The sequence below is a fragment of the Panthera tigris genome, chromosome D1 (genome assembly GCF_018350195.1).
Source record: "Panthera tigris isolate Pti1 chromosome D1, P.tigris_Pti1_mat1.1, whole genome shotgun sequence".
Taxonomy (NCBI): Eukaryota; Metazoa; Chordata; class Mammalia; order Carnivora; family Felidae; genus Panthera; species Panthera tigris.
In genome coordinates, this window is record NC_056669.1 from 110194518 (window position 1) to 110214745 (window position 20228).

General features: G+C 55.3%; 1 protein-coding gene across 1 annotated transcript in view; it reads right to left on the reverse strand.

Moving 5' to 3' along the window:
- Nucleotides 1–163: 163 nt before the first annotated feature.
- Nucleotides 164–20228, reverse strand: part of CPT1A (carnitine palmitoyltransferase 1A) — a 56659-nt gene continuing 36594 nt past the window's right edge. Inside the window, exons 12-19 of the mRNA XM_042957705.1 lie at nucleotides 19934–20039; nucleotides 16903–17019; nucleotides 15267–15431; nucleotides 7655–7789; nucleotides 3890–4042; nucleotides 2903–3016; nucleotides 2562–2654; nucleotides 164–1628 (exon numbers count right to left, since the gene is read on the reverse strand). Of these exons, the coding sequence (XP_042813639.1) occupies nucleotides 1542–1628; nucleotides 2562–2654; nucleotides 2903–3016; nucleotides 3890–4042; nucleotides 7655–7789; nucleotides 15267–15431; nucleotides 16903–17019; nucleotides 19934–20039 (970 nt within the window). The 3' untranslated portion in view covers nucleotides 164–1541. The remainder of the gene's footprint in view (nucleotides 1629–2561; nucleotides 2655–2902; nucleotides 3017–3889; nucleotides 4043–7654; nucleotides 7790–15266; nucleotides 15432–16902; nucleotides 17020–19933; nucleotides 20040–20228) is intronic.

Below are 20228 nucleotides of genomic sequence, written 5' to 3' on the forward strand. Positions count from 1 at the left end.
GCCGTGCCCACCCGGGGCACGCTATTCCCCACCCCCCACCTCCTTGACTGTGAACCAGATGAACACGAGGGTTTGTTACCATAGTTGTTGGTTTTCATCTTAGTTTTGTTTTTGTTTTGTGTGGTTTTTTGGCCTGTTTTCATTTCTTCTTGCTTTTAAGAGCAAAAAAAAAAAAAAAAAAAAAAAAAAACTCTTTGGCCCACGTAGGTGGGAATTTTGCATGAAAACACATACATAAATACATGTGCTCTGCAAGCAAGCGCCCTGTCTCCTCTAACAGTTCAGCCTGGCCATTGTATCACTGGAGTGCACGACTCTTTACAGAAGCAAGCCCGACCGGAGCAAAGTGGTCAGAAAAATAAATACACAGTTTTAAAAACGGGACAGCTGAGCCTGTCACTACCGCCCAGAGGCAGTGGGTTATTTCATTCCATGATCCTTAAGGGTTACATTAAATACGGAAGACGATTCAGTGCATAATCGCTTTGTGGTCAATCAGACTCTCTCCATAAAGGCACTCCCACCCGAAGGATAGGCTACGTTAAACTTAGCACCTGTCACCGGTGACGCGTGGCGGGTCACCGAGATGGCGTGGCCTCCTGTTCCCGTCTCCCCGCATCTCGGCTGGAAAGGAGAGGGGTCCTCCCTCCCCACTCTTTCTTTTGTCGCTTAATGATGCAAGGAAGGCGGGCCGAAGAGAGGGCTCTAGGCCAGCTGCCCTCCCAAGGAAACTGGTCTTTCTAGGGGTAGGGAAGCCACAGGAAGCGCTTATTTACAGGGTTATCCGCTCCGTAAACGAGAAAGGAGTAAGACGCTCACCATTCCACCTGAAGGTTTGCAGAGCACATCTTTCCTACGGTCTCCCTTTCGTTAGGGCCTCGCGTTTTTAAGGCACTGGGTTTGAAGACTTGCAGGGTCAGTAAAAACTACAGAATACGGGATGCTAACTCGCTTCAGACACGGAGAGGCACACACAGACTACCAAGCCAGACGGGGACAGAGTTACTACCCACAGGGACACAAAACTGGTTCCCAAAGCACAAGGCTTCCATTAGTGCATTATACATGCGTCGACTACGAACAGTCTAACATCTCTGCCTGGAACGCTTCTCTCTCTGCACAAAAAAAGCTCCGATAAAAAAGTAAATGCCCGTTAAGGACCAGGTATTCGGTCCCCACCGAGGAAACGTGCCACTGTCATTTCCCACGGGTGAAGTCACAACCCCACTAGTCCCTTAACTAGCTCAACCAGATTTTTATCCTGTATATAAACGCAGTGTGGCTGCATAAACTTTCGGGGGGGGGGGGCACCTTATCAAACATTCCCAAAGTCAGGACCTGCCAGGAAGTAGTGGGATTATACTTCACAGGGTGAAGACGGCTGTTCTAGGAAACAACACCACCAAACCCCGGGCGGGAAGGAAAACTTCTGGGTTTCTTGAGCGATTTTTCACCCCGAACTATAATCAGGAGCAACAGCTACTTTTCATTTGGTTTTTTATCAGCAGAGCTCGTTTTCCTTCACGGTGGCTCTCGTGGGATTACTTTCTGGAGTTGCAGCTGAACCCAAACAAACCGATGATGTCAGTCATGGCCTGTTTCAGGTGCTTCCCAAAGCGATGCGAGTCCTAGCGTTCAAAAACAAAAACCGGAAAAACACACGTTACGACGCGGAAATCCCACACCACGAGCCACTTACAAACGGCCCCTTCCTTGCAAACATTCCTCTTTGCCAGTTCTCGAAGCTCTGACTTTATGGCTTCATCACTACGTCACGCGTCCTGGAGACATGCTGAGGGTTCGCGCAGATAACCGGCCGTGTGCGTGTGTGGGTGTGCTTTTGCTGGAAGGCCTCCCCTCATGGCAACACGTTACATAAAACACGATAAGTAAATGAATTCCAGTCCTCTCTGCTAACAGGGCACTTGGCATTGCTTTCAGGCGTTGCTTTCCCCGTGGAAAGGAAGCATAGAGACAAGGATAGGGGGCTCCAGCGTGGCTCAGTCGGTTAAGCGTCCAACTTCGGCTCAGGTCATGACCTCACAGTTTGTGAGTTCAAGCCCCACGTCTGGCTCTGTGCTGACGGCTCGGAGCCCGGAGCCTGCTGTGGATTCTGTGTCTCCCTCGCTCTCTGCCCCTCCCCCGCTCACACTCTCTATCAAAAATAAACATTAAACATTTTTTTTTAATTTTTTAAGTTAATTAGGTTGAGAGAGGAGCGCCTGGGTGGCTCAGCTCGTTATGCATCCCACTCTTTTGTGGCTCAGGTTGTGATCTCATGGTTCGTGGGTTCAAGCTCCGCATCGGGCTCCACACTATTAGCACAGAGGCTGTTTGGGATTCTCTCTCTCTCTCTCTCTCTCTCTCTCTCAAATAAACTGAAAAACTTAGGTTAAGAGAATTTTTAAATTCATTTATTTGAAACAAAGTCCAAGGCAAGTAAAAGTATACAGGTGAACTGGTCTTTTCCATCAAAGTGAGGAAAAACACTTCTGTCAAATTAGAAAGAAGGCCGTAAAAATACCCCATCTTTAGAAAAGGGGGCCCTGTTTCGTACTTACGGTCTCAGGGCAGGAGAATTTGGAAGATATGTGGAAGTTGATGAGGTTCTCGCCCACGAGGATGTAGGACACCCCATACCCATCGTCCGCAACCTACAGAGCAAGGCAAGTTTCAGATGAACCTCGGGAAAGGAGATGATGTGAAAACAGGACTAACATTTTTCCATACAAGACTGGCATTAACACCTGCATTAACAACCTGCAGAATTCCTCTACAACGGTGCCCGACAAGGTAAGGAGGGGCGCGTGGAACGTTCCGGAAGACCTGAAGCAGCGGCGGACGGGAGGGCGCGTCCTGTCCCCGACCTGCAGCTCTGTGTACATCACGCTCAGTCACTTACCGGTCCAAAGCCCCCTCCGCTGCACACGTACTCTGGATTCTTCTCCAAATCGAACAGCTCTACCTGCTGCTGAGGGGTCTGGCTGGTTGATAATCTCCAAGGCTCCGATAAGACCTGTTGAAGACCACAAGGAGATTCTCTCATGGCGCATTTTTAAGAAATGTTTTTAATGTTTATTTATTTTTGAGAGAAAGAGAGAGACAGAGCACAAGTGGGGGAGGGGCAGAGAAAGGGGGAGGCACAGAATCTGAAGGAGGCCCCAGGCTCCGCGCTGTCAGCACAGAGCCCGGTGCGGGGCTCGAACCCCTGAACCGTGAGATCATGACCTGAGCCAAAGTCAGATGCTTAACACCCAGGCGTCTCTCCCATGACACTTCTCCCTGTACCGTCCTCTTCTGTCCCTGAGACAGGAAGCCCCACTAGAGAAGGAAAAGCCTTGCTCGGTGTCTGGGTGGTCACGGACGCCACAGGTCTGCGGCCCTGAAGGCCCGGCTGCCTGGGGGCAGTATGTGCGCAGAGAAGGCCTGGGGCAGATGAGGGCACCCGGATGGTTGGGGGATGGGCAGCACCAGCAGAAAAGGGGGCGGATATATTAACTAAGATTCGGAAAGGGGGCTGTGCTGCCCGGAACCAAATTCGCAGGAAGTCGAGTTGCCTGTTAAACACGGCATTGTTAACAGTTAAATTTTATAACTCAAAATTAAACTCCATTACAAACGAGGGTGATACATACAAGAGCTCATCACTCCACGCTCCGTGCTTGAGGTCACTGGCGTCTGGGGGGGTCAGGAGGGTTAAATGTGACACCAAGTATTCCCGGGGACTGAAGGGACACGGCACTGAAAGCACAGCTCGGATCTGACACTGTGATGACCGTTCAGCTCGAGCGCCCGTTTGTGAGGCCCCGTGCCACTTGCAAGGCTGCACCGACTTAGTCTGGGGGTAGCCAGCGTGCCTGGCCGAGCGGCCGCTGGCAGCCACACTCACCTCCTTCAGGAAGGGGGAATCCACGGCCAGGTACTTGGACACCACGTAGAGACAGAAGAGGTGACGGTCGATCCCGGAGCCAGTCATCGCCAGGCGGTACAGGTGCTGGTGCTTCTCGGAGGCGACCTTGAACAACTTGAGCCTCTGCTCAACCTAAGCGAGGAGGGGTGAGGAGATGCGAGTTGTGCGGGGGGCGGGGCCTAAGTCGGCTCTGGGACGCAAGCAACGGCCCTTCCCTCCAAGGGTCCGATGGCCCGAGAAACGGGGGTCTCGGGAGGGGCGTGCCGGGGCAGAAGCCCCACCTTGTGCCACCGAAGGGGCGCACGACAGGAGAGGCATCGTGGTCCTGTGTGCAGCCAGCCCGGCGTCACCTTGCTCGTGCCTACTGATGTCCTTCCAAAGAATCAGAAGCCTTTGTTCTCGGGAACAGTTTCACCAGAGCAGAGCGGGGCGGGGCAGGGCCGTGTAGGGCAGAACAGGGCAAGCAGGTCAGAGCAGGTCAGAGCAGGACAGAGCAGGACAGAGTAGAGTAGGACAGGGCAGGCAGGGCAGAGTAGGGCAGAGCAGGCAGGGCAGGGCAGAATAGGGCAGAGCGGAGCAGAGTAGAGTAGGACAGGGCAGGCAGGGCAGAGTAGGGCAGAGCAGGCAGGGCAGGGCAGAGTAGGGCAGAGCAGAGTACGACAGGGCAGGCAGGGCAGAGTAGGGCAGAGCAGAACCGAGTACAGTAGGACAGGGCAGGCAGGGCAGAGCAGACAGGGTAGGGTAGGGCAGGGCAGAGCAGGGCAGGGCAGAGTAGGGCAGAGCGGAGCAGAGTAGAGTAGGACAGGGCAGGCAGGGCAGAGTAGGGCAGAGCAGACAGGGCAGGGCAGAGTAGGGCAGAGCGGAGCAGAGTAGAGTAGGACAGGGCAGGCAGGGCAGAGTAGGGCAGAGCAGGCAGGGCAGGGCAGAGTAGGGCAGAGCAGAGCAGAGTAGAGTACGACAGGGCAGGCAGGGCAGAGTAGGGCAGAGCAGGCAGGGCAGGGCAGAATAGGGCAGAGCAGAGCAGAGTAGAGTAGGACAGGGCAGGCAGGGCAGAGTAGGGCAGAGCAGGCAGGGCAGGGCAGAGTAGGGCAGAGCAGAGCAGAGCAGAGTACGACAGGGCAGGCAGGGCAGAGTAGGGCAGAGCAGAACCGAGTACAGTAGGACAGGGCAGGCAGGGCAGAGCAGACAGGGTAGGGTAGGGCAGGGCAGAGCAGGGCAGGGCAGAGTAGGGCAGAGCGGAGCAGAGTAGAGTAGGACAGGGCAGGCAGGGCAGAGTAGGGCAGAGCAGACAGGGCAGGGCAGAGTAGGGCAGAGCGGAGCAGAGTAGAGTAGGACAGGGCAGGCAGGGCAGAGTAGGGCAGAGCAGGCAGGGCAGGGCAGAGTAGGGCAGAGCAGAGTAGAGTACGACAGGGCAGGCAGGGCAGAGTAGGGCAGAGCAGAACCGAGTACAGTAGGACAGGGCAGGCAGGGCAGAGCAGACAGGGTAGGGTAGGGCAGGGCAGAGCAGGGCAGGGCAGAGTAGGGCAGAGCGGAGCAGAGTAGAGTAGGACAGGGCAGGCAGGGCAGAGTAGGGCAGAGCAGACAGGGCAGGGCAGAGTAGGGCAGAGCGGAGCAGAGTAGAGTAGGACAGGGCAGGCAGGGCAGAGTAGGGCAGAGCAGGCAGGGCAGGGCAGAGTAGGGCAGAGCAGAGCAGAGTAGGACAGGGCAGGCAGGGCAGAGTAGGGCAGAGCAGGCAGGGCAGAGTAGGGCAGAGCAGAACCGAGTACAGTAGGACAGGGCAGGCAGGGCAGAGTAGGGCAGAGCAGGCAGGGCAGGGCAGAGTAGGGCAGAGCAGAGCAGAGTAGAGTACGACAGGGCAGGCAGGGCAGAGTAGGGCAGAGCAGAACCGAGTACAGTAGGACAGGGCAGGCAGGGCAGAGCAGACAGGGTAGGGTAGGGCAGGGCAGAGCAGGGCAGGGCAGAGTAGGGCAGAGCGGAGCAGAGTAGAGTAGGACAGGGCAGGCAGGGCAGAGTAGGGCAGAGCAGACAGGGCAGGGCAGAGTAGGGCAGAGCGGAGCAGAGTAGAGTAGGACAGGGCAGGCAGGGCAGAGTAGGGCAGAGCAGAACCGAGTACAGTAGGACAGGGCAGGGAGGGCAGAGCAGACAGGGTAGGGTAGGGCAGGGCAGAGCAGGACAGAGCAGAGTAGGGCAGAGCAGAACCGAGTACAGTAGGACAGGGCAGGCAGGGCAGAGTAGGGCAGAGCAGACAGGGCAGGGCAGAGTAGGGCAGAGCAGAGTAGGACAGGGCAGGCAGGGCAGAGTAGGGCAGAGCAGAACCGAGTACAGTAGGACAGGGCAGGGAGGGCAGAGCAGACAGGGTAGGGTAGGGCAGGGCAGAGCAGGGCAGGGCAGAGTAGGGCAGAGCGGAGCAGAGTAGAGTAGGACAGGGCAGGCAGGGCAGAGTAGGGCAGAGCAGACAGGGCAGGGCAGAGTAGGGCAGAGCGGAGCAGAGTAGGACAGGGCAGGCAGGGCAGAGTAGGGCAGAGCAGGCAGGGCAGGGCAGAATAGGGCAGAGCGGAGCAGAGTAGAGTAGGACAGGGCAGGCAGGGCAGAGTAGGGCAGAGCAGAACCAAGTACAGTAGGACAGGGCAGGGAGGGCAGAGCAGACAGGGTAGGGTAGGGCAGGGCAGAGCAGGGCAGGGCAGAGTAGGGCAGAGCAGAGCAGAGTAGAGTAGGACAGGGCAGGCAGGGCAGAGTAGGGCAGAGCAGGCAGGGCAGGGCAGAGTAGGGCAGAGCAGAGCAGAGCAGAGTAGGACAGGGCAGGCAGGGCAGAGTAGGGCAGAGCAGAACCGAGTACAGTAGGACAGGGCAGGCAGGGCAGAGCAGACAGGGTAGGGTAGGGCAGGGCAGGGCAGAGCAGGGCAGGGCAGAGTAGGGCAGAGCGGAGCAGAGTAGAGTAGGACAGGGCAGGCAGGGCAGAGTAGGGCAGAGCAGACAGGGCAGGGCAGAGTAGGGCAGAGCGGAGCAGAGTAGAGTAGGACAGGGCAGGCAGGGCAGAGTAGGGCAGGTCAGAGCAGGACAGAGCAGAGTAGGGCAGAGCAGAACCGAGTACAGTAGGACAGGGCAGGCAGGGCAGAGCAGACAGGGTAGGGTAGGGCAGGGCAGAGCAGGGCAGGGCAGAGTAGGGCAGGGCAGAGCGGAGCAGAGTAGACTAGGACAGGGCAGAGCAGGGCAGAGTAGGGCGGAGCGGAGTGGGCAGGGCGAGGGCGGAGCAAGGGCCCCGGGCCAATGTCTCCCGGGCCACCAGCAGTGCACGCCTGCGCTCTGGGCACAGATCTGGCCTCGGCCACGTCCCGGTTGTGTGGCCCAGCAGCCTATGGAATTCACCGGAGTCTCCGATCCTCGGCTGCGAAAACGAACTGCCCTAACAGTTCCCAGGCCACTGCCAGATTCTCAAAGGCAGCGTACGGACAACCGGAGCCCCGGGCCCGGGCGGGGGGCTTCGGCGTGGGCAGCGGGCTCCCGTAACCCCGAGCGGAAGGCTCCCGTGGCCCGGTCCCCGCGTCCGCACCCAGCGCCTTGTTCTGTCCTGCCGCACCCACTCCCAGGCCTGCCCGCGCCGGGTGCAAGCCTAACTTAGACTCAGGGAGTCCAAGCGGTAAGACGCTACGGAAGGGACACAAACGTTAACCTCTCCGTGCGCGTCCCGACCACGCCCGGTTCCCCTGAGAGGAGGGCGGCTCCCCCAGCCCGGCGCCACGTTACCGTCTGGGTGGGGTCCACCATGGCGAGCACAAAGGTGCACGACTCCGTGGTGCAGGAACGCACGGTCTCCGTCCTCCCCTCTCGGAAGAGCCGGGTCATGGAGGCCTCGTACGTGAGGCAGAACTTGCCCATGTCCTGGGAAAGGAAGAGAACTTTCACACGAGGCAGGGCAGGCGGACGGACTCTGATGCACAAGAAGGGACGGGTCGGCTTTAGCTTTTAGTCAACGTCAGTCTTCATTCACACGGGGCTGTGCAGCAGGCAGACGGAGACGTCGTTAGCTTTGCAAAGGGCTGGGGGCGGGGGAGGTCAGGTTCTGGGTAGCCCAGGTTCCGTTTCCGGGTGCAACCGATGCCATGACGCGATTTCCTGAGCTTCACGCACCCCCCCCCCCCCCCCGCCGCCCCAAGTGCAGACACATTTATGGGAGGAACACGAGGCAAGGAGACGTTCGGGCAAATTATTAAAAGACACAAGGTGTTGGCAGGGAACATTCCACCATGTCTGCATGACGGTGACGATGACCCAGTTGAGAAGGGACAGGTGAGGAGTGATGTCCCCCACAAGGAGGGCAGGTGGCCGGGGCGGGAGGGGAGACGAAGCAGAGGGGGCGGCCGTGGTCTTGAGGTCTCATTGGGATGCTCTCATTTTTCCAGTGAACCACGAAGAAGGCTGGCCTGCCGACGGGGGAGGGAGGCGCTGAGAGCCAGAGAGAGGGGGCGCGGAACAGAGAGTGGCTGCCCGGGGGGGGGGAGCGGCCAGCACTCTGGGGTTCATCTCCGGCCACACCAGCCTCTTGGGTGCGGGGCCCAGCGGGCGGAGAGCCGGCCGGAGCCGGGGGTGGTTCTGCTGTGCCTGGGGCCACGGGACGAGATCGGGGAGGACGGCAACAGGCCGGGGAGACCAAGCCCAGGGGAGGGGACGGGGAGGGCAGGACGGGCAGAGGCCCCGTGGGGTCCAGGAACGCTGTCGTCAGGGACCGCAAGGGGGCTGGGGTGACAGAGGCGGAGACCCTGGAAGGGACAGATGATGGCACGGCAGGGGCTCCAGGTGGAAGCGGCAGGTGGTGCACAAGGACGGGGTCCAAGGAGAGCATGCGCCGCGGGAGGAAATCGCTTGCAAAGTGCCCGTGGCCGCCAGGCCAGCTCGAGGACGCGCCGATTCCCAATATGGACGGGAAAGCGGCCAACGGCACTTTGTGGACCCAAATAATTCCTGAGCGGACAACAGCGCCGGGCGCTCGGGCCCGGGCGACCCCAACGTGACGGAGGGGTACCAGCTGACAATGTCACACAAACCCAGAGCCAGAGTCCAGGCTGAGCCTCCCGGAGCGCGGGCCGTGCCTGTGAGCGGCCTTCGGGGCTCTGTCCCTCCCCCAGTCCTGCCTGCGAAGAGACAGGCGAGCAGGCCACGGGGTGGGGAACACAGGCCAGGAGGCCTGTGACGATCCACCTTCGGTGGCTGGCACTTGCCCACACGGAAGGCTTCCACGCTGCCCCCCATGCCGGTGTGTGTGGGGTACAGAGAAGAGTAACAAGCAAACGGGGTCCGGGCGACCTTAGCAAACACGCCTTTCAGCGAACTCGCTGCCAGCTGCGGGTTCCAAGGGGCGCCAAGGGGCACGTGATCCAGCCGCGGGCAGGGAGGAGGGAAGGAAGAGAAGGAGATCCGGGCAAAGAGGGTAAATGTGGCATTTTAGTCATTTAACACAAGTTAGCTTGGGCTCCACGAGGCAACGACTTCTGTGAGGCCCACTTTCCAACACCAAACCTCAATCGTGAGCGGTCAGCACGGCCATGCAAGGTACCCACAGTTTTTTCACCGACCCCCTAAACGTCTCGGCAAACGCATCGAGCATTAGCGCGCTCGGGGTCTCCAGCCGGGTTACGCCGGGAGCCCCGCTCCCCCTGCCACCCCCGGGACAGCGGCCGCTCGCCCCCCGCGGACGCCTCCGGTTTGTAACGAGCAGGACCAGAAGTCTGTGAAGACACGAACATGCACGGGGCAAGAACACAAACCTGTCACACCCTGGGACGGCTGCCCCGGGCTCAGTGTTCAGGCTGGTGGTGGCACTCGGGGGGATTTTCACCTCTAGCGTCTAAATGAAAAATAAACATGACCCCAAAGCAGGAGGCAAACAGCCACAGACTAAACACAGGACCGCTGCCCTGTGTGTTCATTCAATCAGTCACGACTCGTTTGCGGATGCCTCTTCCTTGCGGCTGCCGCGTTCCTGGCACGAGACGGGTTGTGTCCCTGCCCTCAAGGGGCAAGCGTTCTAGCGGGAGAAACGGGTGATATACATAATGTAACACGGTGACAGGCGCACCGAACAGAAATAACGCAGGGTGACGGAAGGGCCACGGGGTGGCGGCTGTTTTAAATAAGAGACGGGGGCACTTGGGCAGAGACCGAACCAACCACAGCTCTGTCTCCGAAACAGCAATTACCAGCGGAGAGCAAGTGCAAAGGCCCTGAGGTAGGGACGAGCTCGACATACTCCCAGGCAGCAAAAAGACCAGCGTGGCAAAAGCTGAGTGAATGAGGCTGAATGAGTCAATAGAGAAGGAAGGAAGGGCAGACGGGGACCAGACCAATGGTTACTAACCTTGGGAACGTGGTCACTCGGAAGGGAAAAATAGATACATTTTAGTTTCTGCCAACCTCAAACTGAAATACGGCATTTAGAAGCACAGCCAACAAACCACACTCATTATGAACGGCCCCCGTGACTTGGAAGAGAAAATCATAGCTGTTTGCGCAACAAATTATGGTTGCTACAGATATGCCAAAATATCATCTATGCTTATCACTGCTTCAAAACTACACTAGGGGGCGCCTGGGTGGCTCAGTCGGTTGAGCGCCGACTTCGGCTCAGGTCACGATCTCGCTGTCCGTGAGTTCGAGCCCCGCATCGGGCCCCTGTGCTGACAGCTCAGAGCCCGGAGCCTGTTTCAGATTCTGTGTCTCCCTCTCTCTGACCCTCCCCCGTTCATGCTCTGTCTCTCTCGGTCTCAAAAATAAATAAACGTTAAAAAAAAAAAAAAATTCAAAACTACACTAGCTTTGGACCTGCTGCTCAAAATTGAGCGCTCAATTATATTTACTGCACCGCAAGTTTACGTTTAATATTGACGTGCGTTTTAATTAACAGATTACCTTTGTAACCCTGAGTATTGCCTTTTTAAAAAAAAAAAATTTTTTTAATGTTTATTGAGAGAGAGGGACAGAGGGCTAGCGGGGGAGACACAGAGAGAGGGAGACAGAATCCAAAGCAGGCTCCAGACTCCGAGCTGTCAGCACAGAGCCCGACGCGGGGCTCGAACTCCCGAACCGCGAGATCGTGACCTGAGCCGAAGTCGGACGCTTCACCGACTGAGCCCCCCAGGCGCCCCCTGAGTATTTCTTACAACGCTTTATAGAAGTTATTCTGAGAGGGGATTCCCCCAGGCTTTCCTGAACTGCCTACGGGGTCCAGGGCGCAGAGAAGGTTCAGAGCCTGGAGCAGAAACCCAGGACCCGCGGGACATCTGGAGTCACACGCGGCCACGGCGAGGTCTGCGGCTCAGAGCTGAGCAGAGGAGGGTCTCTAGGAAGAGGCTCGTCCCTAACACAGCAACCGCTTCATGAGCGAGCTCGCACGTGCGAACTTCTGAAAGGAAAGAGCTGCCTGGCATTTTTCATAGGTCATCTTAGTACGCGGACCGTTCTTAATAGGCTGAGTGCGGTGTGAAAAACTGACATGGGTGGGAGGGTGGAGAGTGAAGTCCTGGTAACCTCCAGCCGGAGGGCAAAGAACAGACATAAGCACGAAAACAGGTCCTTCTTCGCTTTGAAAAAGTAACTTTACACGCCCAGAAAACGCGAACACGGCACGATAGAAGAAAATAGAGACCAACCTTCCCGGCACCGCCTGCCAATGTCTTCCATCCGTCCATCCCTTCTAGGCTCTGCATACAATAAGGTCAGAGCCAGGAAACGTTTTCTGTGCCGCGCAGGGAGCAAACATCACGTGTTTGTGGGCCACGTGGCCCGGCTGTCCCTCTACAGCTCAAAACACCCGTGGACAGCACATCCAGATTAGGTGTGACAGTGCTAATCACATGTTCCCTGTGAACCCTGAAATGCCGATTGATATTTACATGTCACGTTATCCTTCTGTTTTGTTTTGTTTTTTCAATTATTAAAAATCAATACCATTCTCAGCCCAAGGACCGAGCGAAAACAAGTCACGGACTGGATGTGGCCTGTGGGCCAAAGTCTGAAGATCACCGTAATAAATTATCAGCCTTCAAACTTTCACATGGTGTTTTACAACCACATATTTGTTCTTTTCCCTTTCCTTCCTTCTTTCCTTCCTTCCTTCCTTCTTTCCTTCCTTCCTTCCTTCCCTCCCTCCCTCCCTCCTTCCTTCCTTCCCTCCCTCCCTGCCTTCCTTCCCTCCCTCCCTCCCTCCCTCCTTCCTTCCTGAAAGAGAGAGAGCAGGAGAGGAACCAAGAGAGAGGGAGGGAGACAGAAAGAATCCCAAATAGGTTCCGAGCTATCAGCGCAGAGCCCAATGCGGGGCTCGATCTCACAAACCGTGAGCTCATGACCTGAGCTGAAGTCAAGAGTCAGACACTTAACCAACTGAGCCACCCAGGTGCCCCACAGCCGTGCATTTTCACAGAATACGCTAGACATCACTCGACAGTCACGTGACAGTCCGTGGTACGAGAATACCGTAATCTAACAGGTTTCACACTGATAAGCTTTCAGATTGATTCCAATTTTTACCGAGGGGTGTGCTTAAGCTGACCTTTGTGAGCCTGTCCTTGAAGGATACAATTCGCAAGGCACAATTTGCCAGGGAAATGGTTACACGTTCACGACACGTGTTTCCAGCTTTATGAGCCCAACTGCTGTGCACGGACGTCCCTTTCTAAATTGCCCTGCGCAAACACGGAACTCAAGGAAGACCTTGGCAAGTGGCACAAAGATTCAGTCTCCCTTACGCTGCACTTTCTGGATTCCCGGCAAGATTAGACTGCCCACGTACATCCACTGACCGTCTGTAGCTTTCTGTTCTCGTGAAGCACCCACTTCTGCTCTGACTCTGTTTTCCTACCGGGCTCTGTCTTTTCTTCCCAAATGGAACCCTCCAGCCAATTTCCCCAACTCCATTCGCTAATTAAATTCATCCCCGCCCACCGATGTTAAGTCCCACCTTTGCCATAGAGAACTGCGCGGCACTATCCGGAAGCAGCCTGGCACCGTGATAATGACCACGGTCTTCCAACTTCCAGATCGCAGACTTCGAAAGAACAAGCGTCCGCCTCACTGCGTGTACCCTTTTCGGATCGTCCCTGGGGATTCTCAAACGTCAGCTCTTCTAGACGAACTTGAAGCTTCCCCGAATCATCTTCGGACCTCAGACTGGGTTCACACAGGAGTGTGAACCGGGACCATTTGCCTCTATGAGGTCAAGCTTCTCTATCCCAAACCACAGCCTTGTCTCCCTTTCGGAGACCGTCTCTATCTTCTCCGTGGCTCTGGGCCCTTCCTCCCCGCAAAGTCCCACCTGCTTTATGAACACACGTCCGGATCCCAGACTCTCGTCTCTGCTCCCGTTCTGTCCGCCTGCTCTATTTTCTGCTTGGCCATCACGGCTCGACAAGGAAGATACTGGGCTTTGTAGACTCTGCAGCAGGCTCCGCTCTGAGCGTTCGTCTTAATCATAAAAGCTTTTCTGCTGGCTCTTCCCGAGAGGATGTTGTGACGGTCCCCCTGCCCAAGTATCCCGTCAGCTGCACGGACTGCACTCACGGAAAGGAGTTCGAGGACAGCGAAGCTGCCGGCTGCAGCTCACCCTTATTTTAATGGGGTGACTCACTCACCTCTTCACCTTTAAAGCCATATGCTGGCTACTGATACGTGACAGCATTGATCACGTTAAGGAAACAGTCCCCGTCATTTAGAGCTGTCGTCAGGAATGGACACCAAGTGTTTGATGTCTTTTTAGTATCTGTCGAGGGGACTGTCTGGTTCCTCCCCTGATCTAATAATGCGATTTAATCTATTACCGGATTTGCTAAGACCGATCCGTCCCCTCGTTGCTGGGACCATAAGCTGCTGCTGGTGACTGTACTTTTCCTATACTGGTAGATTCTATTTGCTACTATTTTATTTAGGGTTTTTTTTTCTTTGCATTTGTATTCACGAGCAACATTGGTCTTTTTTGCATCCATCCCGTTCAGGCATGGGTTTCAGAACCAGCCTGCCTGGGTCCACGTTCAGCCACGCCACCGTGAGCCGCGATGTCAGGCAAGCCAGCTCACCGGCTCATGTGTGACGCACTGATCAAAAGGGTCCTGCCCAGGAACCAACCAGGCAGCTCCTCCCTTTCCGAAGCCCCTAGAACTTATGCTTGTCATGGCCTCGCAGCTGCTTCTAAGCACAGTCGCGTTTCAGGCAGCTCTCCAACTTCTGACTTTCTTAGATGTTGGTTTACTTTTGAGAGAGTGAGCGAGCACAGGGGAGGGGCAGAGAGAGGAGGGGGCAGGGGATCCGAAGAGGGCTCTGTGCTGACAGCAGACAGCCGGAGGCAGGGCTCGAACTCACAAGCCGTGAGATCATGACCTGAGCCAAAGTTGGACACTTAACCGACTGAGCCACCCAGGCATGCCACCCACCTCTGGCTTTCCTTGGGTACTGACCTCCTTCCAGCTTCTTGCCTTATCTTGGGTCAGCTTTACTAATTTCTGTTGCTGCCGAAAACATTTCATCCAGTTGTTTTCAAATGGGTTACTGTGGAACCGAGTGTTCCCTTCGGAAAACCTCTGTATTGGAACCGTCATCAGCTTTTAAAGCCCTGACACTTCATATTTATGGACAATGTGTGTTCATTAATTTGAAAAAAAATCAAGCTTATTAATCTTAAGATTCAGTTATTGTATCTTTCAGTCACTTACTCCATCAGACAGAGAGCTCAGCTCCCCTATGACTGTGCTTCTGTCCCACTGCTTTGGGTGAGTACATTATTTGGGAAAAGAAAGCCTCAAGATGGGACCATCTCCGTGAAGGACTACGGTAGAGTCGGGGCACCTGGGTGGCTCAGTCGGTTAAGCGTCCGACTTCGGTTCAGGTCATGATCTCGCGGTTCGTGGGTTCGAGCCCCGCGTCGGGCTCTGGGCTGACGGCTCAGGGCCCGCAGCCTGCTTCGGATTCTGTGCCTCCCTCTCTCTCTGTCCCTGCCCCACTCACACTCTGTCTCTGTCTCTTTCTCAAAAATAAATCAACGTTAAAAGAACTACAGGAAAGTCGATTTTAAGTACAGTTTTGGCCTGTGTGTTCTAGTTTATCCGCGGTCAACATTACCCCTCGCTGTCCCGCATCTGTTTCTTTTCCTGAGTTTACCACCCGAGAGGGGGCTCCGCTCACCAGGCGTCCCATCCCGTCGGTGGCAGAGACCCTGGACTAGGACGCGCGGGCAAGACCCAGCAGGCTGTGTTCCGCGCCAGCGGCTGCCCCCCCGGGACAGGTGTCTGGCCTTCCCCACCCACGGGGCAGACGGCCCCGGGCACGTATGCGTCCAGGACCCCCCAGGGCTCGTGACAAAACCCCAGGCTCATACCTTGTAATGCGCCAGCTGGAGCGCGAGCTGCACAAAGGCGTCCGGGCTCGTCCGGCACTTTTTGATGAGTCCTTTGCCGAAGGGGTGGAACGGGAAAGAATGGAAATCCACGTCGTTGGCCAGAAGACTCGCGCAGCTCAGGGAAGTCTCGATCACCTCCTGACACTTGAGGGAAAGGAGAGGGAGGTTTTAGTTAATGGGGGAGGGCAGAGGGGTTACCGACGTACCCCGAAGCCACAGGGTTGGTGCCCCAAAACACACCCCGTTTTCCTCTCGGCTCTTTCCAAAGTGTTACCCAGCAGCTGTGCTTCGTTAGCAACACGGCACCCCGCTCGCCGACCAGTGGCGGGGTGGCCCCGGCAGGAGGGACGCCGGTAGGAGACGGGGGCTTCCCGGTCTGAGCGGGACCCCAAAGGCCATTTGGAACAGCCCGAGTTTTGTTTTGTGAAGCCCATCGCGGCGACCGAGGAACCAGTTTAAAGCAAGAAATGGACTGTGGTACAACCACACGATACAGACGAGCGACCGGGCCACGGAATCACACGGGAGAACCGTAAATGCGTGTTACCAAGTGAAAGAAGCCAGCCTGAAAAGGCCTCGTACGACAGGATTCCACAAACAGGACACCGTGGACAAGGCAAGATGTGGAGACCGGGCCAAGATCAGCGGTCGCCGGGGGCTGGAGTGGGGGCGGGGAGGGATGAACAGGCAGAGCACAGGTTTCTGGGCAGCGACACGACTCTTGGGATGCCGTGCTGGTGGACACAGGTCACCACGCACCCGGCTCATCAGTGATGCGTTCACCACGGAGAGTTAACCCCCACGGCGACGCTGGGCTCCGGGTGACGGGGACACGTGGGTGCAGGTTCACGGGCTGTGACGGACGCACGGCCCTGGCGGGGACGTGGGTAATGAGGGAGGCTGCGTGCGTGTGGGGTCGGGGAAGGGGGACAGGAGGGATCTCAACGGACTTTCCGCTCACGTCTGCTGTGAAACTAAAAAGGCTCTAAAAGTGAAATCTACGGACACGTTTTAAATAAATGCCGACCGACTTGGTCAGCGGTCAGCTGACACGTTTCGGCAAAGGCTACCTTTCTCTGGGGAGCACACCCCAGCCCCGGGGACACAAATGCTTGGGGTACAGCACCACATGTGATGTTTTCTACTTCGACAGTTATTTGTTGAGGCCCGGGAACTCCTGCCTGGATTACAGGAACTGGAATGTGCTATTTCCACCCCCCAAATCCCTTCCCCCCAAACGCTTCCTTCCAGCGAGTGGACTGCACCTGAGAATCTTGAAGAGACAAAAATTATAAGGGAGTGATCTGGAGTAGTTCAACCCTGGAGGAAGGGACTCAGTTTCCCACTTTTTCACTGCGACGTCTAGCTGGGTCCGAGCCGGAAACGTCGCCGACCATCTCCGCCGAAACCTCAAGCGGAGAACTACCTAGCGGGGCCCCTGAGACAGCAGGAGCTGGGGCAGCCCCACGGCCCCCCGGAGACGCCCGCACGGACAAGGTTCAGTGTCCGTGGTCTTCAGCTGGGCTGGCGCACACCCACCAAGTATGCGTGGACAGTGCGGCTGTGAGAGCTGAAGCTCGTCCCCCACCCCGGGCGACGGATCGTTCGGACTCACTTCCTCCGGGATGTCCCACTGCAGCCGGGTGGGGTACGGAATGTTCGGGTTGGGGTCGCCCTTGCAGTGCCCGTCCTCGGCATAACCCAGCTGAAAGGCGTCAGTGGCCAGGACGTACTGTCGCAAACGAAAAGATACACATGTCAAGTGAGAGAGATATCGTGGCCGACGGTGTTACGTAAGACGTATTTGAAATGACATCCGACGGAGACAGATCCTTGTTGTCTACAGAGATACGACTGACACGTTAACAAGAGCCACTCCTGGGGTGTGCGGACTTCACACCCTCGGCACAGCCACCTAACGTGACCGTTCCTATCTCCACTCCAGGAGCGGGGAGAAAAACGGACCCTGTGGGCTGCTCAGGAACACAGTCAGGAGTTCAAGCCCCAGGTTGGGTGTAGAGATTACCTAAAAATAAAATCTTTATGGGGCACCGGGGTGGCTCAGCTGGGTGAGCGTCCGACTCTCAATCTCAGCTCAGGTCTCGATCTCAGGGTCATGAGTTCAAGCCCTACGTTGGAGCCTACTTAAAAAAATAATAATCATAAGCCACTCTGGAAAACGGTATGGAGGTTCCTCAAAAAACTAAAAACAGAACTACCCTACGACCCAGCAATCGCATTACTAGGCATTTATCCACAGGATACAGGTGGGCTGTTTCGAAGGGACACTTGCACCCCAATGTTTACAGCAGCACTATCGACAACAGCCAAAGGATGGAAAGAGCCCGAACGTCCATCGATGGATGAATGGGTAAAGAAGATGTGGGATACACACACACACACACACACACACAATGGAATATTACTCAGCATCAAACAGAATGAAGTCTTGCCATTTGCAACTACGTGGATGGAACTGGAGGGTATTATGCTAAGTGAAATTAGTCAAAGACAAATATCATATGACTTCGCTCATATGAGGACTTTAAGAGACAAAACAGATGAACATCAGGGAAGGGAAACAAAAATAATATAAAAACAGGGAGGGGCACAAAACATCAGAGACTCTTAAACACAGAGAACAAACGGAGGGTTGCTCGAGGGATATTGGGTGGGGGATGGGCTAAATGGGGAAGGGTCGGTAAGGAGGACACTTGTTGGGATGAGCACTGGGTGTCACACGTAGGGGATGAATCACTGGGCTCTTCTGAAATCATTATTGCAGCAGATGCTAACTAACTTCGTTGTAATGTAAAAAAATGTAAAAAAAAAAAAAAAAGTAAAACAAAAAAAAAAAAATTTAAAAAAATAATCATAAAATAAAACCTTAACAACAACAACAACAAAAAAGACCACATGTTGTAGGAGTCCGTTTCTATGAAATGCCCAGAACAGGCAAAGTGACAGAGACAGAAAGTAGATTTGTGGTTGCCAGGGATGGGGCGGGGGGGGGATGAAAATATGCTAAAATTAGGTAATGGGGATGGCCGGACAACTACTTTGTAAAACACAAAACCCAGGGAGTTGTGTACCTTAAGGAGGTAAATTTTATAGGACGCGAACTATATCTCCATCAACAATAACAAAAACATTTCTTTAAAGAGGAATCCCAGCACCCAGTGAGCTCCCCAGCGGGGGAGGCAAAACACAAAGAAACAGACAAAAAACACCCGCCGAGTGTCTGAGCCGCTCTGCCTCGGAGCCCCCAGAGTGTCCAACATGCTGAAATTTCAGAAATACAACGGACAGCAAAATGGATTCAACTCTGACCTGATTTTTTCTTAACTGGCTTGGCACAGTGAGGCTAGCTCTCATTCTAACGTGGCCTGGGCCTCCGAGACAAGAGAGTAGGTCAGATCCCGTCCATGCGGGGAGCCCCTGGGGTCCCCATCCAGTCCCTGGACCCAGAGGCCATTCTGTCAGCTGACGGTAACAGTTAAATGCCAGCACTTCCATCGGGGCGCCTGGGAGGCTCAGTCGGTGAAGCGTCCGACTTTGGCTCAGGTCGCGATCTCACAGTTTGTGAGTTCAAGCCCCGCGTCGGGCTCTGTGCTGACAGCTCAGTGCCTGGAGGCTGCTCCGGATTCTGTCTCCCTTTCTCTCTGCCCCCTCCCCTGCTCACGCGGTCTCTATCTCTCTCAAAAATAGATAAACATTAAAAAAAAGAAAATTAAAAAAAAAAAAGTTACCTTGAGCGTCATGAGACCAAAGTAATACAGAATTTCTGAATCAAGGCCACTGTTGACAACCCTGGAATTTAGCAATTTCTTTAAACAAGAACTGTGACGGATGAGTTAAGTAAGCAAAACCTTCCTTGGGGGCACCGGGAGGCGCTCAGGCGGCTAAGCGACGGACTCTTGATCTCGGCTCAGGTCACGATCTCACGGTTCATGGGTTCGAGCCCCACACTGGGCTCTGTGCTAATGGCACAGAGCTTGGTTGGCATTCTGTCTCTCCTTCTCTCTCTCTCTCTCTCTGCCCCTCCCCTGCTTGTGCTCTGTCTCTCTCTCAAAATAAATAAATAAACTTTAAAAAAAAAAAAACTCATTAAAAAAAAAAAAAAGCAAAACCTCCCTTCGGTGATTCACACCAACAGTGAAAACAGTTTAAACGGTTCAGGGAGAAATGAATTTTTAAAAATTAAAAAAACTGGCAGGGCCAACCCAACCCCACATTTTATTTATTATTTTTTTTCTAATGTTTTCTTTATTTTTGAGAGAGAGAGAGTGTGAGCAGGGGAGAGGCAGAGAGAGAGAGAGGGAGACACAGAGTCTGAAGGAGGCTCCAGGCTGAGCTGTCAGTGCAGAGCCCGACACGGGGCTCGAACCCACGAACCGCGAGATCGTGGCCTGAGCCGAAACCAAGGCTGAGCCACCCAGGTGCCCCATTAAATGTGTTTCTACCTAAGGAACGTGAGTTGTAGGAGGCGAAGACACGAAGGGCTTTTGTTGGGCTACTGGTGACTTCCAGTGCCCACACGTGTTACGAAGCATCGTATCATCAGACGAAAACCACACGATAGAACGCAGTCTGGGGTCTGGATCTGCAACAACTCCCACATCCCAGCCGGAGCTGCAAAGGCTCACCTCCCACAGGTGTCCGATGATGGGCGCGTCGGCCCAGGAATGTTCCGCGTTCATGCCCACCTTCCCGTTTTTGAAGACGATGAACGTGAAAGACTTATCGAACCACCTGCGGGAAACAAAAATTACATGTTTTATTCTGGGTGGGCTCCTGGGCCCCCGCCCCTCGACAAGCTGGTCCTGAACCTCTGTGGACTGACGATCAGAGTGCACGTTGCACTCTGAGGCCAGTCACTTCTCTGTATCAGACACAGACGTAACCATTTGCGCGCTGGAAACCGGCAGAATAGAACGTGTT